A 21,269-nucleotide genomic window follows, 5' to 3' on the forward strand; every position below is an offset into this window, starting at 1 on the left:
GAGCCCTGAGACCCACCCCCAGGTTACGGAGCAGGTTTGGGGACAATTCTTCTGAAAGTTTGAGGGCTGTTTTCTTACTGATCTGGTTTCAAATGGCCATATTTCTTCATTTTATTTCTAAATTGCATGTGTTTCACATCATTAGAAATCCTCATCAGCACTTCCAGAATCTGCAAATAGTTCACACTTCCTCCAGTGAAAGTTGTTTCCGGTTTTGTAGTGGACAGTCACATTTTTTTGTTACGCGGCATTAGTGGACACCCACTCCTCAATGAATGAATATATAAACAGTATGTACAAAACTTATTTGACACTGATCAGTCACTTTTTTTCTCTCCACTCCCAATAGCAAGCTGCCCCCCACAATGCCTATCTAAAAAACCAACTTTGTCTGAGAAGTATACTTCTTATGAGAAATGACCGTACAAGTAGATAATTGATACAAGCTTATTGAGATAATAAAATAATATGACAAAAACAACCTGTTTTCTTCTCTAACACTTGATGCCTGGTTGGTAAGGTCTACACTGGAGCTGGATTTGAAATGCACATACTTTTGTAAAACAGAAAATAGCAGCAGCTTGTTAAGTTTTACAGTGCAGCGTAATGTGTCTGCTGTCTCAGACAAAGAAGTGGATGTCAGGTTGAGTGATGTCTTGCCTTTAGCTGCTGCAGCATTGAGGGACATAATGTTAGGAATGCGCATGGGGGAGTCACTGAATCCATATTCATGTGTTGACACCTGAGTTTGTGCAAAGGTGCTGACAGGTGAGGCCCTGTGAGATTGCATCTGCACAAGATTTAGCAGTGACACATGCAGAAAATAGTAAAGAAGTGATGGGAAACGGCGTTTCCTAGCTTCAAAAAGACTGTGGCGGTTCTTCAGTTTGAATAAAATAATCAGTACCATTTCAAATACAAGAGTGAAATAGAAATAAAAGCATTAATTAGACTGAGTTCTTCTGTACGTTTTTATATTTATACTTTTGCCGACTTTATACATTTTTAATTCTAAGTTTAAACCACTTTTTAGACCAGGTGGTTATTGATTAGTCCAAACCTAAATAAAACTCATTGGCCTAAATCGTAGCAACTTGCAGAATTGACATTGACTCAGGTCTAACTCATTGTCTAGGTTTGGCCTCAGCATTGAAGATTTTATGCTTATTGACGCATGAGTGATTTGAGAACTACATGCTTACGTGGAAGCTGGAAAAAATGAGCTACAACCTAATTGTAAAGAACAGCAGATGGTGTCATGGAGTTATTGGTGACGTTCATGGCCAGGCCTGTAGCAGCACGCTACAGGTTATCAGCACTATTTCATATGTGGCTTCTAGCAAAAACTTTATATGTGTCTGCCATTAAATATGATGCAAACGATTGAGCCATGTACATATTGAAGACTATAAATTATGAGGTATTAACTTTTCTCTTTGCTAACTTTGGCATACATTGAGGCATGACGCAAATGTCAATCTAAGATACGTACACAGCTTTTTAATGCACAAATAAAAATTTATTACAAGTATGATGTGTTTGTATGACAAATCCGTCTGGAAAATTGCCACTTTGAATGTTAATGAATCAGCGTATGGAAACATAAAACTAGGTAAACAATGTTAAAACATAAGGGAATTTTAGTTCTTTACTTGCATACAAAACATAAGTTAAGCATAGAATAAATAAGAATACTTTAGCTAAAACTTTGGTTGGTAAAATCATTTACAGCTTTTCAGTTTCAGTATTATTATTCATGACAGATGCAATAAACAACATCTGTCAACACTACACTGACAGCATGAATCAGAGTTTAATGTTTCTCTCTCGTTGTAGTTTCTTGTTATGTCGATTAATAATATTCAGATGTTAAGAATGAATCTGAATCATTTCTGAATAAGTTATTCTTTCACCATTTCCTCTATTTTATGTTGAGTCATGGCTGGATCTTAATGATTCTGTTTAAAAATATAATAATGAGGTTTTCGTCTATTTTATGTTCAACATTTGCAGTTAGTAAAAAGTAAAGTAAAAGGGGGCTCTAGATGGAGGAGTGAAAGTATTTCACAAAAAAGGCAACCAGCAATGCTGACTCCAATGTTTGCATATAAAAAAAAAATAGTTTCAAAAGTCACAAGTTGGATTTGTCTTTCAAGGACACATACAGCTAAAATAATTAGCGAATTGCTGCACTTTGGCTTAATTTGCCTTATTTGATAACAAGGGCTCGGCATCATTGAATCTTTATATCTTTTTCAAATATGCAGATACCAAAACGATCCTTTTTACTGGCTGAAGCAGTGATAAACACCTGATTTTTTTTTCATAAAAGCCCTCCAGACAGCTTTTACAATCAACATCAAAACGCGTCACATCCCAACATCCAACACCCAACACCTTATTACTCATGCGAGTCAACAGAAGCTGCAGACTTTGGTGCAAGCTGTCATCCTGTGCCTTGTCCTCATGGTGAAATGAACTTATTCAATTACTCTTTGCCTAATCAGGCTGTTTTGGTTCCTCTCCTCTTGCAGAGGTACTCCACAGTATAAACAGTTCACTTACGCCACACAGAAAGGGGCTAATCAGTGGAATTATTGTTTTGCCGCTCCAATTTAGCAGCTCGCTGTTTAGCACTGATTGGAATAAAAATTTGCCATTGTGTCTGCATGAACTCTGGGAATATAATGCAAAGTAATCATTTTGTTAGCTGCAAGAGTATACATACATTATGAAGAATGAGGATGTACAGTTCTGAGGCACTGTCTCTCAGACGGTAAAGGTATACGTTCACTGATTCTTAATCAGTGTTAAAAAGCTTCATGAAAATATGAAGCATTTAAAGACACAGTTTTTTAAGAGTGATAATAAAACGATTATTTTTGCGACAAATCCCAAGATAATCAGCAATTCCTGAACATTTTGATAAAGAAAACGTCCAAATCAAAAATTCAAACAAGCTTTTAAAGAGCAAGCGCAGCTGACCACTCAATATTTAGTCCTCTCATTCCAGAGTAATTTTCCTCAATTCATTTCGCCTAATTTAACATTCACATCCACTTTAACCACCTTCCCATTCAGGGCTTAGAGCTGGACAACAAATGCATGAAGGAGAAGAAAAATCTGATGGGCCAATCTCCACAATTAGTCCTTTTAACAACTGGGTCAGGGCAGCGAAGACAGGCTTTATGAAACGGCGCCGCCGCACAAAGCCGCGTGCGTGTAAGACAATAAAAACACGAGAGAACAAGGGAAGACGCTGAAAGGGGGCCTTTTTCAGGAGTCAGCGCCGTCCCACGATTCAATTTTTACTGCCTCGGTTCGAGCAGTGTATGTAGACATGCATAAAGACACTATTAACAGGTGCTCCTCTGGTGACAGAACAATGGGATTATTCTCTGGAGAGCGAGTTGCGTTCAATGGCCTGATTAGGGATCAGGCTAAGCTGCTCAAAATTACAGCAGCACCCCAGGCAGATGTAGCCCGAGAAGAAATAACTTATTCTGACATTTACAAATGAGAGTGATTTTAAAAGGAAAAACAAAACAACAGAGAAGGCTCGTGATTTTACATTAACTCCATTATGTTTTCTGCAACCCGGCTTCTGGGAAACGTCTCCTCTTTTAGAGTGTGCATGAGTTTAACGACAAAAAACATCAAGTAATCTTAAGTTATCCTAAATCATTGCTCTTCTGCAAGGCACACAGACCAGGCAGTTATCCGTGCAAAGGGAAGATCAATACTGATTGAGGTGCCTCCTCTGAAGCTCCTGCTTGCACTGGGAGGATATGTGGTCAACATAATTCAGGTAAATTACAGTATTCATTGACTTCTTACTTCCTGTGCGTGTTTTCACATGCAGGATGGGTGAGAGCACATCTAAAGAACTTGCATTCCTGAACGCTGCCTTTAAAAATGTTCATGCAAACTCAGCGCCGCAATCCTCCTGGCATTCAGGGCAGTAAAAGCTATTTTATGAGTCTGTCGGGGGAAAGCACATCATGGACGACTTCCAAGCATAAAAAAACAAGCAATATACATGAGGGTATCTACGTTCATTCAGGAAACCTCCTGTGCTCAGTCGGTTCCATGGATTTGATAGAAATCTGGCATCCAGAACTAAATTCATGGAAGACGTGTTGTGTTACAGCGAATGTTAATTACGGCAGCTACATTGGGTACTAAAAAYTGTTTGACACCAAAAGCTGGTGGTACTCCATCAGAGATTACTGAAGTTTTAAGCATCCCATTTCTCAAAACTGATCACTGTGAAATTGTAGCATTAACAGAATATATATTCTTTCTTGTGTATGGATGATATACTTGGAAATATGATCTTATTTCATATTTCAGGCAAAAAAGTGGGATATTAGACCCAATGCCTAATTCTTTTTTTAAAATGTCTTCATTTTTTTGGGAAATTATGCTATTAATATGTAAACTATTGTCTTCAGATGTTGTTTTCCTAAAAAAAAAGTGAATGTCAACTTCTAATTTGCCTTTCTTTCTAATTTAAGAAAATTATTCAAAGGGATGGAAGAGGTTAAACTTTGGAATACCCCAAGGCTCAATTTTTCATACCACCGTTTTTAAACTCAGTCATGGTTTCACAATAACTTTCACAGTTAGGGAGACAAACTTAAATCACTCTTTAAAAGCCCCTTAAGAGGCTCAACCTATATCTCACTATTTTACTCTGACCACAGAGAACCTCAAGGTTCAATACCAGGCGCCACACATTTTATGCATTAGCATATGAGGATTACATCAAAACACATTTAATTAATTTACGTAGCCACGCTGATGACACTCAGATCTATATTGGCATTTGTACTGATGTACTAATTAATGATAAAAACATTGATGACAGTGAATTTTCTTAAGCTTAGACACGATAAACTTGAGCTTTTTCTACAAATATTTAGATATTGGTATATTTCTGGGCTGCACAGTGGCGCAGTTGGTAGAGCTGTTGCCTTACAGCAAGAAGGTTCTGGGTTCAATTCCCGGCCTGGGGTCTTTCTGCATGGAGTTAGCATGTTCTCCCTGTGCGTGCGTGGGTTTTCTCCGGGTACTCCGGTTTCCTCCCACAATCCAAAAACGCGACTGTCAGGTTAATTGGTCTCTCTAAATTGCCCCTAGGTGTGAGTGTGTGTGTGCATGGTTGTGTGTCCTGTGTGTCTCTGTGTTGCCCTGCAAAAGACTGGCGACCTGTCCAGGGTGAACCCCGCCTCTCGCCCGGAACGTTAGCTGGAGATAGGCACCAGCAACCCTCCCAACCCCACTGAGGGACAAGGGTGAAAGAAAATGGATGGATAGTATATTTCTGATTAGCTTTCAATGATTTTCTTTTTAAATAATCATTTCTGGTGTTTATTCACTACATAATTGTTGGTGGTTCTCGGTTCCTCATCCTCTATAAATGTGTGATTTGTTAATGATCTGATCTTTTCTAGTGTTGTTTGTGTGTTTGGATGTCTTTAATTGTGCATGGAAGGTTTACCATAAAAGATGAATTTTAAAAGCGTGTATGACCATCATGATCGTAACCCTAGAAAGGCAAAGAGGAAAAGTGTTGCTTATAGTAACCTGTACAGACATGTCTGACCTGAATGCAGCTGAAAGTCCAAGGAAGTCTGTGATTTCGAACCAAAAACAAGGAAAGCAGTCGCATTAATTCCCTCTTCATTAGCTTAACCTCTGTCATCCCATTTATTTTGTTAAACCTCTAAACACGAGGGCGTCTTGATTGAAAGGATCAGTCGTATGCAGGGAATTGTTGTCCCACATCATCCAGAGAACAAACCTTTTCAGATCCCTGACTACTACAGGGCTGCTGATTGCACAGACACCGGCAATTTCCTAACCAACTGCCACCTGAACAATGATGTGTTCGGCTTTCAGGCCCTCCAGTCTTTCAAAGGTGAATCATTTCACAGTTTGGAACGAGATCTCCATAGCAACTCCCTTTTGAAGGGTGTAGAATCACCGTCCAATAATTCTATGATCATCGGGCCTCGCCATTCCCAGTGGTTCTTTTCACGGCGGACAGGCGGAGGGGGGGTGTGAAGAGGAAGCAGGAAGATTCTACAGTCTATTTCAGGCAATTCATCTTGCGGGCCCATTAGAATTCAAAATATTGCGACCTTCAATCACTGGGCATGTTATCTGGAGCTGTGGCGATCTCCAGTCAAGATGGGTAGACATTTTTCTCTAATCATCCTCGATGAGTGGAGGCTGACAAAAACTCTTCATTCTCGCCGAAGCAAAATGCTAATTTAAATGCTGCGACAGCACCTCAACACAGCCTGGAAACACACACACACACAAAGGGAGGACGATCCCACCACAGACACATGATTGAGACTTTACAGTCAGAATATTGCTTAAAGCAGGAACCAACATAAACAAAGAACCACATGACGCTCAGGGAGGAGGATTTTTTCTTTTTTTTCCTGACCTGTTTATAATACAGTGTTGCTGTTTTTGCTCAAGAAGATTCACAAGACAAAGAATAAGAAGGCAACTGAGACTATCACCATTGTAAGGTATTTATAGCCCGAGAAGTCCTTGTTATCCGGTTAACTTGGTCACATATGAAAGAAATATAACACTTTAGTACACTGGGGAGAAAAAAAATGAAATTTTTGGAAGATGTACCTTAATTACATAGGGTGGAGTGATAGTCTTAGGTTGTTTTGATGCTGTATTTGTACCAAATCATGAATTCTTCTTTCTACCTGAAAATCCTCAAGGAGAACCTAAGCTTTGTGACCTTAAACTCAAGTCTAATTTGTCAAAACTAATCATTACGACAGCAATGAGCATGAGACTGAAAAAAATGTTCCATATGCAATCAGTTAACCTAAATTAATATTACAAAGGTCTAATGAAGCAGTAAAAAACAAAACAACAGCAACAGCAAAGGCCAATATTGACTGTTTAAGCTGTGGAAGCAGATGACATATTTACTCACTGCTAAGCGCACTGGGCTGACGGAGGCATCCTGGACGTTTGTCAAGTTTGAGAATCCGTGAGTTGATGAGTGATAGGGCTGAATGCCCGGAGAGCAGCCATTACTGGCGTCAGACGGGAGGAAGGCCAGCTATAAATCACCTCAGCCTGAATAGTCAGTCTAGTTTGCTTGTAACGCCTGTGGCTGAGATAATCAGGTACTTCTTTTTTTTCCAGTGAGTCACTCATACAACATAAAGTCACAGGGAATTAATACACCTCTAATGTACCTCTAAGGTAACTAAACTCTGGGAACGAGAAAATTCCTTTTTATTATTATTATTATTATTATTAAAAAAAAACAAATACAGAGAATATCCGGTTAACGCGATCCCTGCTCAGCACATATCTTCCTTGAATGAATGATATTTTCTCTTGTCTTTCTTATTTTGAAGAGAGTGTAAGGGAAAAGGACCTCTGTGTCACATGATATTCAGTCAGCAGCACAAAGACAAAAGATAATGGGATCACGAAACAATCTTCTCAACGTAGAAATTTTAATAGAAATTTAAATTGGTAGTGGGGCCAAAAATTGTAGCATTAGCGGTCATATTAAAAATAATTTCTTGAAAACGGATTTCTCCCTCACTAAGTACATGAGCTGAAAGTAAAGGTTGGATTTCTGTACATGTCTCAGGGTGACGTTAACAGACTTCACTAGTGAATCTGTATGCAGGAAGACACAGAGCAAGCGAACGTCCCTCTGAGTTTTCAGCAAGACCTGTCGGGGTAGCAGCATCAGAGACAGGGACCTAAAAAAGCTAAACAAGCTGATAAAGAAGCCCGGTTCTGATCTGGAGGCTGCTGTGGAAACACTGGAGATGACAGTGCAAAGAAGGATTGTCCATAAAGTCAATAAACTTATGAACAACCCATAATATCTTCGTTATTAGGCTGTTATACAACAGCTGAGTGTCTTCAGTCAGTCAGAGGCATGTTCATATTTGCTGTAATACTCACAGTAACCAGCATCTACAACAACTCTGACGGAAATTGTACATTTGGTACAACAACAATTATTTATATATATATTTTTTTCTTTTCAAAATTCAACCTCCACCTTCAAGCTGCAGAATGATCAAATAATAAAGCTTTAACTTAGCCGGGCATTTCGGGCGCTGACAGCATGAAGATCACAGCAACAGAAACGTCTTTGCCAAATGTAACAGCTATTTTCCACTTGGCCGCCCCAAAACCACAGAAGGTCCCTTAAGATTAACAGTGCTTTACCATTGGTATCTCAAGGCTAGATACTTACTGAGTATCATGCAGCCATAAATAAGTCCTCGTTAGCGCTGAACTCAATGCTTCCAGCAGTGATGATGGGGAGGAGGGGGAGGCCCTGAGTGAGCGTTCAAACATCTAATTGCTGGGAAGCAAACATCTGGGAATAAGGCCAGGTAAACTGGCAGAGTCGTGAGTTTGAAACAGAAGAGGAGATGAAGTAGAACATGTCTCTGTCTTGTCTCAGACTGTTGGGTTCCAATTGTTTTCCGGTCACTGCAGAGAGACTAGTAACATCTATCCCGCTAACTATTTTACGATGGGAACAGAAGCCTTGTGAGTTTAGCAGAATAAGCTTTCAAGCTGTCACCACAAAGAAGAGTTCATATGGCCTTTTCACAGCTATTGGGGATTTTAAAAAAAATATGTATGTTGAAGAGGGAAAACTTCAAGAGAAAATAAATCCATTTTAACTTACTTCCCACTAAGGTTTAAGTGTTTCAGTAGCTGCCACAAAGAAAGCAGTCAACAGGGGCTGCTTAAGAAAAAAACACCATGTTTTCAGTTAGTTATAGTAATAGTAAAATGATAAAATGGTAAAATAAATATATAATTTTCTTTAAAGGCATTTACTGTTACTAAAATAACATTCCATGTTGTTATATGACTGATTATTACCACAGCTTTCATAAAATCTATGCTATTATCAAAGCTGAGTTGCAGACAGTCACTCTGACTATTATATAATCATAAAATATGATATAATAGTGATTTCATGGGATTTATAATATTTATAGATATTTTAGGAATCAGGTTCAGACTCTCAATTAAATCCCAATTCCTGAGAAAGATTAAACTTAAAACAAGAATCAGCTAAAACAATACAAAGTGAAAGACAACTTTAAATTTGTTGTGGTTTTGAATTATTATATATGCTCATTTTTATGTCTTTACTGTTCTACTCTTTCTAAGGTTACATTGACAAGTTGGTGTACCTGCACTATCAGTGTCTTTATTTTACCCATATGCATGTTCGCTCTTGAAGCCTGACAGCGATACCTCAAAGCATGCTAGGTATTAGCCTAGCCACAGTTTTCTGTGACTTTCACCAATCAAAGTATTTCTAAAAATATTTTCCATCTATCTGAAAGTAAGGAAAACTTTTGAATATATCCTCTCAATTAAACTTTCTTATGCAGCTGACTGACAGCTCCTGTCTAAAGGTGGAGGAAAGAGAGTGCTATTCTTTTTTTTTTGGTTTTGTTGGCTCTAGTGGCCTTTATCTGAAGATAATTTGACAGGAAAGAGGGTCATGAGAGAGGGGGAAGACATGTGGCAAATGTCACCAGGCCAGGAATCGAACCCACGACCACTGGCATGAGGACTAGGACCTCCATACATGGGTTGTGCCTCGCCCCTGCGCCACCACAGCACCCCAAAAGAGTGCTATTCTACAGGTCCATCTTCATTTCTACAAGAATAATGAGATGCAAGAGTGTCAAAGTTGCTTATTTATTTTTTACCTAAGGACCAGAACAACTATATGAAAAGTTGTTACAATAGATCTACAAAAATGGTCCATAAAGTCAATGTGGATTTTTGATTAACAATAAAAACCTATTTTGGACAAGTAAAGATACTTAATTGTGCAAATAATAACTTTGTGGTTTAGGCTAACAGACTGTCGAAATTCTTGAAAGACATATAGGTTTAGTAATTTGCACTTTGATTGAACTTTTGCTGGCCTTTCCTTCAAAGTAAAGTTTGCACATAGTTTTTTTGTTGTTGTTGTCTATGTTCTTCTATGAATTGTTACATTTTGGTACTAAAACATAAAGGTACATTTTGTGTCATTTTTTTAATTTGAAGACAAACATAACATGTATGTGCAACGCAAACAAAATCAAGGCATTTGTACCTTTTGAGGGCCATCTATATACTGTGAGTTTTAGACTTTTTGCTTACATTTCAATAAAAAACATATATAAAATGAAATAATTTGATTCGATTCATGTTTTAATCACATCAGATTCAGGAGATTAAAGTTGAATTTCAGTAGCAACAATAAAATAACTGTGAGCTTTGATTGAAACTCTGAACTAAGAATACTTCTGCAAAAGTCAAACAAACAAACAAAAAAAAAAAAACCTAACAAAAAAAATCCCAATCTTAACAGAAGAAGTGAGATTTTCTCAAGCATATAATCAAGCTATATAAAAGAAGAGGCTTCTGCGCTGCACTCTGCTCAGATAGATATAATTACAAAACCAAAGCTGCTATGTTGAATGTTTAACTTGTGAAACAAACCGCATTGTTTCTAAAGACTTGACAAGTGTGGAAACAATAGCATGCCAGAGCAGATAGCTGCATAGAAGAAGCTTTCGATTTCTATTTCCGATCGCTATGTTTGCCATCTCTGACTGAGAGGAAACAAAAGAGTTGGTTTTGGGGTGAGCATCTGGGATATATACATTTGGTCCTCAGTCAAAAATAAAAGGAACACTGGGTCCTTTTGACCACATTTACAATAGAGTATATGAAATATCCATAACTCAACATGAGTAATGCTACTGCATATACTGCACTAAACACCATAATGCCCATCACAAGAATGACAAACTCGAATGCAAACAAGAAAAAATCTGGCAATTACAAAGAGGAACATTTCCTATAAAAAAAAAAACATACTTAGACAAATGTGAAACAACAATAGGTAGCTCCTACTGAAGAAAAATATAATTTTATATTTGGTAAAAATCAACTTTTATTGATCCCTAAGAAGAAATTGCTCATTAGCTGACAAGCTACTCCATCCAAGACGATAAAATTTGAACAGTTTTTAATTTATTTTTACATTTCCTTCTTTATTCATTAGTGCATTTCTATTCTTGTTCTCTGTTACTGATATTCGCCAGTGAATTTCTATCTTCTTGTTAGCAATGCCTGACACTGATGTAGCTGTTTGCCATCCATCGGCCTTTTTTTTTACAACAACGCGACTCAGAACTTCAGCCTTTTTGTGTCCTTTATCTTTGTACCCTACGAACCCGCATTGTTTTAATTGCAAATAATTTGTTTTGTGATTTAAACTTGAATCTGTAAAATGCCTTTGATTCTTTTTGGGAGTCAGAGCATAAAATGTGAAACACTGAGCCCACCATAACACTTTTACATTGATAAAGAGTTCCAGCCCAAGCATTTTGTGACCATAAGTACACCAACCTGCACAGTAGATACGATTAATCAGTTTACCAACCTCAAAAAACAAAGCTATGTGATTTCAGAATAATATCCACTTAATTTACAGTTGTGTTGAAATAATATCCACTAAAATGTTATTCTGTCTTTGTTCAATTTCCACAAGACATTGTTTTAAAACTCCTCTGATTCATGCAGATGCTATTTTGCAAACCTACAGTGTTTGGCCTTATACCTCTTAGAAAAAGCAGCCTTTCTTCAGCTGCAGGTCTTCTATGGTCAGTCAAGGTTTTTAGACCTCTTGTCCCCTCAGTAATCTGCTGGCAGTCGTTGATAACTTTCTGTTTCTGCCACTAAGGTGTGCGGCTACTGTTCCTTTAACTTTAACCTAGCAAATTATGCCTCTAGGGAGATTCAGAGCCTTTGGTATCTTTTTTTTAAAACATTTTCCTTGTTTGTGCAAAGCCATCCCTAACATGACGTAACGGGTGAACTGGGTGGTTCAGAGGATTGATTAACTTTGACGCAGTCATTGACGTAAGTCAATAATGTTTGTATTTAGTGTTGAATTTGAATATACTTGTTGCAGTTTTATTTAACTATTTAATCTGTTAATCTGTATTATGTCAATAATCCTGATTTGCAGTGGGTGGAGGGCAAGGGGGAGTGGGGGGAATTGAATGATTTTGGGATGCAACTGTATATAAAACCATAAAACTGAAAGTGGTGTGTACTCTCTTTGTCTCGCATAACCAAAACGTCTTGGGCATCTCTAATTTTTTCCTTTTTTAAAATTAGACAGTAACTCTTCCGTTTTGTGGCAGAACAGCACAATAAATCTTGCTTCAGAAACATTGGCTGTACTGTTTAAAAGTACCCATTCATTGTTGCTTACTGTCTGTTATGGGGGAACAAAGGGACTTAAAATTGACTGAAAAGCCACAGATATAATAACTAAGTTATAAAGTTTCTAAGTTAATCATATTTTTGGTATCTGCTTATGATTAAAAATAATGGAATAGCATAAATCTTGCTATATGACTTTTATTACAAGAAAACTCATTGCCAACTCAAGTGGAAACAGTTAATTTCACCTGACAGGTCCTTTAAATCATTATTACATTTTGCAGTGCGGGGTTTTTCTAATTTAAACGTCTCAAAATGTGAAGATGAACCAAACAAAGAGGAAAAATTCCCTGCCAGAGACGTAATGTGTCTCCGATAACTTAAGAACAAGATGAAAGAACGCCTGCATTTTAAACATTTTTTCCATCTGTTCGCTCTCTCACCTGCTCCAATCAGAGCTCTTTTCACACAGGAGGAAAGTCAATACAATCAGCAAACAAAGTCTGCAATTTCTTTCTAAAAGGACCTTCTTCTTCTTCATTTTACTCACTGTGATGTGAATTATTCTAGCGCGTAACACTTTAATTGGCCAAGACAAAGACCACGAGAATGAAAAAGAACCAGAGGTGTAGAACAAACACTGAAAATGATTTAAAGTCTGTCACAGCAGAAAGCAATATTTGCAAACAAGGTAAATAAAGAACAATGTCAGAAAGGTTATGAAGATAAAATGGAAATAATAATAATAAAAAAAGCAATCTGATAAGAAACAAGACACTTACCTCCTTTGCTCCGATTTAAATCAAGCAGTTTAAAAAAATTATAAAGGACTGATTTTTGTCCAAGAGGCTTTCCTGTAGGAACCTAATGGTTGATTTACCTTCATTTATTCTAACTACAAAGTTGATCTTAGTTCCAAATGTTCTTAGAGTAAAACTAAGAGAAACTCTGTTTTCAAAAAACATTGTTGAATAAATAACTTCAGCGGTGGTCTACCATATTAATATATGTCATAAGGAAGTAAGTAATGACTCACGTGTCAGGTGGAAGATGCCGTCGCATGCGCTGATGTGGGAGAGGAAGGCGTTTCCCAGGCCCTGGCCGACATGAGCACCTTTCACCAGGCCAGCAATGTCCACAACATTAAGGAATGCTGGGATTTTACTACAAGGGAAAAACAAATGGATGGAACAGAAACCTCTTCAGCTCCGTCTTATGCTCTTAGTTTCAAGATCATTTGACAGCAGATTTCTTACAGTTTGAGATCTTTCTCCATATGTTCAAAATTTCTCAAAAAATATTGGCAACAAATCAAGTAATCCACAAATATATAAAATCCATGCAAATCAGGGATGCATCAGGTAAAAAATTGGAACGACACCTGATGGCCTAAAAAGAGGATTCTCAAAGTATTGATCAGGACGATCCAACGGGTGCAAATAAAGACATCTTCACAAAAAATCTTACCCTTGCAAAATTTACTGACACTAATGTTAGTTAACAGCTGCTTGTCTAGATTTCAAATATTACAGCTTACATTGTTGGAACAATAATCCAAACATGCAAAATATTCTCTTGTAAGAAGCTTGTGGGATTATTTGTATTGCTGCAGATGAAAAGAAGAAGAAGGACTCATTTATCATGCATTTGATGATGAATACTTTAGATAATATTGTAGCCTGAACAACTGAGTTCTGTCTGCTTAAACAGCCTCAATAGATGTGCATTATCATGGAGTGCTTGATTTTTTTCCTTTCTTTGAAAAGAAGGAGAATAGAGCACCAATTGAACATCATAGCACACATCTTATAGCCACATATCAACAACATTGTTGTGTGATTTCTCACACCTATAGCACAGGGGCCATCAGAGGCTACAGATGCGAGGTGTGAATAATGCGTGAAGGATGAGACCCCATACCTGGCAGGTTTGTGGAATTGGCAGAGGAAATCATAGCGTTCATCTGGAATGGGCACTCTGCTTTCATTTGGGTCAATGGTGCAGAAGGGGAAATTTTCTGCTGGAGCCTGACTCTTTGTCAGCACATTGAAAAAGGTTGACTTCCTGAAAACAACAACAGTACTGAGGTCAGGACGTCTGAAAATGCTGCTGTGTAGATCCTTGATGGTTTGAGAGGGTGAACCTGGAACACTGAGGTAAACGCCGAGGTAAGCTGACTTCTTCTTCGGGACACAAAACGGAAAGTAGCTCGTAATAATCCAGTGATTTTACTTCTAAAGCTAATTACACATTCCTGATAATCCTCAGGTAGATCGAGTGAACATGAAATGTCATGTTGTGATCACATGGATGCTTCTTTACTTTGTACAAGCTGTTTTAAGAAAATGAAACAAAAATCTGGCATTTAGAGCGCAAGACTTAAAACTTCATTCAACTCAAGTATGATTGATGCACACGCCTCTGTTGATAAAAAAGAAAAGCAGGAGATAGGACATAACTTATTTTTAGTGATAGAATTAAGTTCATCTGTGAGTAATGTGTTCATAATTAAATACTTACTTAAAATAGTCACTGAAAAAAACATATCTGGGCCAAATACTTAAAATGAAATAATTATTAATATTTGCATTAGCTATTATTCTATTTTGTGTCCATTCACTTATCTACCTTCACATAAGGGTACAGGTCAAATGTCAAAAAGATTTAATTACAATTTAATTACGATTACAGATTCAGTGATGTAAAAATTTAGGCTGATATTGACAATGTCCAATATCGATATTCCTGTTATCCCCATGAAAAAATGACCACACTGCTGAACGTTGCTTCTCTGGTTCAGTTAAACACCTCAGAGTCCTGCACTGCATCAAATATCACATGACCAGGCAACATCCCTCAGCCCTCTGGAGAAACGTAGATAAACAGCAACAAGATGGAAATAGATAATGGTTAATATCAGCCTATTTGTCTTATTGGACCAATACTGATATGCTTTAAAAATGACTGATAACGATGCTAATGCAGATATATCCCTAATTATTATTTCTATGCACTCTGAATCACTTAGTTTAATTAAACTAAGCATTAAATTGAATTTGAAGTGAAGGTTGAAGTCAAACCATATGGCAAAGCTTGTTATCGGTGAATTTGTGAGTTTCACAATGCAAATAATGGAGGCTTAGGCAAAATAAGAGTATCATGATCTATCTGAACTCATCCAGTGGAGGGGCTTGAAGAAGTTTGGTTTTATAAGAGCTGAATAGACAGGAATGAAGTTTTTCCAGTTCATGACAGATAGACAGACAGCTTCCCAAGTGTAAATCATTTTAAATTACACCCAAATAACAGATGGTTTGGATCTCAACATAGTTCATTCACGAAGAGAAAGTCGGAGGGTGGACGGGTTCTACTTTGACATAAATATGCAGTGGCAGGCCACAACCTCACAACTTCTACTTCTTATGTGAGGAAGAAACTGTGGTTTTGCCAGAATGAGAAATGAAAACACTGGACAGTGCAAAGGGATCTGTTTGCAGAAGCCTTCAGAACCTTGCATGCTACCAACTTGGTCCTGCATATGAACAGACATCTGCAGGAAACTGAAGCTGTATGTAATACTTTCCACCACTGGAAACCACTATCCAAACTGGAGTTAAATAACTGCTAAAACAAACCCCTGACATGTCAAAGCTTTAATTAAAACAATCCTGGTGACTTCATTGGTAAAAAAAAAAAAAAAAATTGTAATAAATTAACTAGACAACAGCTGTACATTAGAACCCTTTGTTTTCTTTAAGCTTCTTTATGAGTATATTAGAAAGTTTTAACCCATCAGCTGATTAGAAGCTGGCATAATCCCAAAGTTGTACCTGAAAAATAGAGCAACAGGGAATGTGTCTTGGATTCGTACGTCCTGAGCTGCAAACATGATCTCATAGAAGGTAAACCCTGACACAGAAGCATGGGCCCCCAAATATTGGAGGAATCTTTTCTTTTAATAAACAAATGTTTGACAAAAAACCCCACATAATTTTAAAGGCCTTTAAAGAGGAGATCATTTCATACTGAGGTGTTTTGTGTAGGTGAGCCCTGCACAACCATTTAAAAACAATGTCACCTTTGACCTTCTGCCCCATCACACTATTGCATATCTGATTTTCCAAGTCATAGAGAGGTACTATGCACACACAATAAAGTCGTAAGCACTGTACCATACACAATCTGATCACCAGGTCAGACAAGCTGTTTAATATTTGGCACATGACATAATTCTATCACATGAGCTTCACAAACTAATCTCATGCTACACTATGCAGATGCTCTGTCTGCACTGATCCAGATTCACTCGCTTCAGACTGAAACTAAAAGTGAAACTGTTAAATTACCGTAGCCTGCTAAAAACCAGCCCTTGATCTACGCTTTGCTTCATACAGAGGGTCTGGACCATTGGCTATTGAGAAATGATTGCTGGCTCGAGGCGTGGGCTCTGTTGAAGCTTTAAACGACTGGATCTGAATTTACCCAATTGCTAATGTTTAGCTGTGTCGTATATAATGTGCCTCCTCAATGAAGCGTACAGGAAATTGCATGTGATGTGAACAACCTCGCGGGGTCTAGGATCACAACATCTTTGCCGGCAGTAAAATACATTATTCCTCTTGATCCGACTTTAATTGCTCAATATTTGGAAGCATGGTCAACATGGACTGAATGGCTTCATTCTCTTCCTCTGCTGCCATTGTCAATCTACAACCCTATATAGGCAGACTACAATTCTAAAATGATACAGAAAATCAACATTAATCATTAGAAACTACTCCCCATGTTTATTAGGTTCGTTGGTTGAAATTCAATGAAAAAAATTTAACTCAATGGGAGAAATCCCAGAAGGAGCACTGAAGGGAGATGAGAATCAAGCAGAATTGTGAAATGTGGTCAGGCTAGAATCACCCTACTTTCTGATTAGTAATAATCAAAATTAGACACTGACAGCATGATAAAAGTAATGTACCCCTCCAGATGCAACAGAACTCAGTGAATGCAGCACCCCTGATCCCAATACACATGCACTCTTCAAAGAAAAATACCTTAAAAAGAGATGACTGGATTGCATGTGGAACCCTGTTCCCTCCCTTTCCTCTCATTTAGACCCAGGATATGTGATAGAGTTAGCAATTAGTTTTGAATCTAACAGAAAATTAAGAAACTACAAGATAATTCCCATTTATGCTACAAAATATATACTGCTCTTTATCTTTTTATATTAAACTTAAAGATGGGCATTTAATGTTGATGTGTTCATTGAACGGAAATGATGAGAGTTCTCAGCTTTGACACATGTATGGAATAGGGAAAGAAATCTATGAAGTTTTCCTTTCAGATCCAAGGAAAGTTTAAGCCTCTGATCTGTAAAGTATGAAACGTTTTGCTTGCTGTCGTCTAATCATGCATTTGCATTTTGTAGAACAACTGTAGAACCTCAGGAAAATGTCTTATGGCATTTGCGTAATCTTTCGTAATCAAGACAAATGGTGGCAATAACCCTAACTCATTAATAATGAATTCCTGTAAACGTCAACTCTCTGCTATCTTCTTTACCTAAACAAAAAACATATAAAAGAAGACAGGACAAGTAGCTTGGAGCAGTTCAACAGAAAGAGGAATCTGATAGGCATGAAAGGAAAGAGAAGAGAAAGGAGAGCACATGGTTTCAGACATTTACCAGCCGTTGCAGTGCAAGAACGACTGGTACGTCTTCCTCACTGAAACCAAGATCATTTTTCCAAAGTTTTGTTTGCATTGGGGCATGCATTCTTTTTGGAGAAAATACTTTTTACAAAACATCTTCATACTTTTAAGGTTCTGCTTTTACACTGACACATGACTTGCAACAATGTTCTGCTCTGCACATATTACTGTTKGTATGATTAAAGAAAAGAAAGAATGTAACAGCGATGTATAAGGCCATTATAGCCATACTTACCCAACATTGGGCAATCCGACAATCCCTATCTTCAGAGAAGTCCCAAACCTTCCAATCAGCGGCGGTGGCTTTGGTGCATCATCTCCTTTGGCCTAACGAAGACACCGTGGACATGTCTGCAGTCAAAATCAGCACTTGCCATTATACATAAACGTTCTTTGAATGAAACCTTTCTTCTTTCACAAAACACACCTTTTTCGGAGCCATATCTCTCACTCTTAAACTCTGAATCGACTTCCACAGCAGATGACACACTCAGAAAAGCACATTCATTCACAGGCGGAGGGGGAAAAAAAACTCAGTCCTTAAACATAACCAGCCTGACTGCAAGCGCTTCAGCTCCAACGCTGTCTGCATGCACTCAAAATAGAAACATGCAGTATGTGGAAATGTAAGTTGACACTGTAAGCTGGCGAGCTGACCTGCACCTCCATATTTAGCTGTCGATAGTATCACTGTGGGTTAATGAGCAGCTATAAAACCCACCCCGTGCAATGTATTTGGAAAAGGCCAGTTAGGCCTGGTTAGAGGCTTGGCAGAATTAAAGGCGGCGCCTTTATGTAACACAGTTATGGATCAACTTTCTGCCTTGTCGTCTTTGTCTTTTTGTAATGGGTTTTGCCTCAGCCAGATGAAATATATCCTCCTTCCATTCAATGGAGACAAATGTGCAGATCTGCCCCTGCAGGCAACCAGGCCCATAATGTTTGCCTGAGCTGAAAAAAAAAACAACAAAAAAAACACTGATTTATTAATCAATCTTGAGTGGTGCCTAAGAAGAGATACTGGCATTTTTGTCAGGATGAACAATGTTGCTGATGTGTCTAGTTTTCCAAATTACAGAGTGAATACGCTGGAAAACTTGTAGCAAGTTCTGTGAAAATCTTAAGGAAAATAGAAAATGAAGGAAATTGTCTGATTGTAGACAAAACCAAATTAAAGTGTAGAAACCGTTTCTAGACAACAAAAAAATTTACAAATTTCAGGGGAAAATCAGCAACATGCACTTTTCATTGGAGAAGATGGAGCTGTCAGACAGGAAGCAGCACATATTCACCGCGCAACATCCCTTCACACACAGTTTACCCAGTCCCCCTTAGAGAGGAACAGGTGTAGCCACATGGGCGCACGAAATTACAACAATTAGTTAAACATCCTCAAATAAACTTCCTTCTACAGACGTACAAATTGAGGCGTGCGCAACCAGCGAGCCCTGGCCCAATCCAGTAAAACTTGCCTGGGTTTAGCATGCAGAAAATGAGCTCCTAATAATCTGGATTTGAGGCGAGGTGCATTTTGCGGGGGAAAAACTCAGAAATGAATAGATCTGAATTAATCATTTATCTTTTGTTGATGGATGCACCCCCACTTAGACTCGTCACAATAGATGCAGAGCGTTTTGTTCGACCAAATAAATCATTCCCATTGTTTAAGGTACATTGATCAATCTAATGGCTTGTAATGGGCTCCTAATTGCCACAGAGAAGTGCTCACGAATGCAGCGCGGTATTACAGATTCAACTCTGAGTTTTCACTCGAGTGACGAGGAAAGGTGTGTTCAGTCTTCTAGTTCCATTAAGGGAAAAAAATGCTTTTATTCTCCAAACAAATGGATTTATTTTTGCTTTAATAATGAATTAATGTGCTTATGTATTAATTAATTTATTTAATTATTGCATATAAATCAAATTAATGTGATTACAGATCTCCTTAAAATAACAATTAGTGCTGTAAATTATTTTAAAAAGGTTATTATTATTATTATTATTATTATTATTATTATTATTATTATTATTATTGTATTTGCTGTGATGGAATTATGTATTTCCAGAATCCAAATGAATCTAACTTTATTTCTAAAATACGTCAAACTCGACAATCAGCTCTGCATGTTACAAAAGTTGCCAGCATCCAAAAAATACATCAAATAAAAAAAATTGTCACGGTTGCAAAATAAAACGATTTAATTTCTTTCTTGGCAGCGTTCACTTCCTGATGAGGACGATTTTTATTCACCCCCTCCAAAGGAGCCTGGGAGGCTCTGGAGCAGGAGAAAAGGAAGAGCATTTGAACAAATTGCGCCTGTGTTTACTGGCAGCATTCACACCACATAATAGAGCATTATCTGCCCGTTTTTGAATACGGTGATTCACATCCTTTGGTCAAGCTGGTTTTTTTTTTTTCTTCACTGGAAAATTGCTTTAACTTAAAAAAAAAGAAAAGACGAATCGCGTCAGAGCAGGTCACTTTTACATTGTGTCATTATCTCCGAGCGTTTTAACAAGCTTCTATATGCGAGCTTGTTGACAAGTCAATTGCAAGCATCTATAGTTTGAAAAAAAAAAAAACTATAGTAATAACACGGCGTCCTCTTCGTTGTGCTCGTTTAATTGGATGTGCAATTAGGCTGGAAATGCATGTTGAGTGCATGCAGCGCATGGGCCTTTGCAGGATGCAGAATTTCAATTCCTGCCTTTGAAGAATTTTGCAACAAGCGCTGATAAGACAAGCTGTCGTTGTTAATTAACCTCTCACCTGCACTCCCAGACAAGTGCGCAGGAGGAAACTCGTGCGCCAAAGCAAAAAAAAAAAAAAAAAAAAAAGAAAAAAAATAAAGATCAACACGTATGCAACCTGGAAGGTAATAACAAAAATGTAAAGTTAATCCATTAAGATGTGTGTCGCCAAATCTGATTTGGATTGACATGCGGTTTTACGCCTTCCGCTCTCATGGGAGCGCTCAGCTGCAGGCCCACTCCAAACTTCATCCATCCCCCCACTTATAAATTCTTCAACTCCGACTTATCAAATTAATAGAATAAATAATAGCCTCTGAGAGCAGCTGATTCCCCCTCCCCCCTTCTCCCCCAACCAGCAGCATGGCATGCATGACACATATCACTGGCAGCAACCAGCCTGTTTGGATAAAGTAATCTCCGAGTTAAACCAAAACAAATTTTAAATGCTGTATTGCCCATGATCTGAATATCGAAAATAAGGATGGAAGCTCTGAGCTGTGCCGCCAAACGCTTTTAATAAAATG

General features: G+C 37.9%; 1 protein-coding gene across 1 annotated transcript in view; it reads right to left on the minus strand.

Annotated features, from left to right (window-relative positions):
• The window catches only part of LOC103458345 (obg-like ATPase 1), a 53,001-nt gene extending 34,413 nt beyond the window's left edge, over positions 1 to 18,588 (minus strand). The window contains exons 1-4 of the mRNA XM_008399047.2: positions 18,419 to 18,588; positions 18,227 to 18,318; positions 14,203 to 14,346; positions 13,319 to 13,446 (exon numbers count right to left, since the gene is read on the minus strand). Coding sequence (XP_008397269.1) covers positions 13,319 to 13,446; positions 14,203 to 14,346; positions 18,227 to 18,318; positions 18,419 to 18,433 — 379 coding nt within the window. The 5' untranslated portion in view covers positions 18,434 to 18,588. The remainder of the gene's footprint in view (positions 1 to 13,318; positions 13,447 to 14,202; positions 14,347 to 18,226; positions 18,319 to 18,418) is intronic.
• Positions 18,589 to 21,269: the final 2,681 nt, after the last annotated feature.

The sequence above is a fragment of the Poecilia reticulata genome, linkage group LG2, assembly GCF_000633615.1.
Source record: "Poecilia reticulata strain Guanapo linkage group LG2, Guppy_female_1.0+MT, whole genome shotgun sequence".
Taxonomy (NCBI): domain Eukaryota; kingdom Metazoa; phylum Chordata; class Actinopteri; order Cyprinodontiformes; family Poeciliidae; genus Poecilia; species Poecilia reticulata.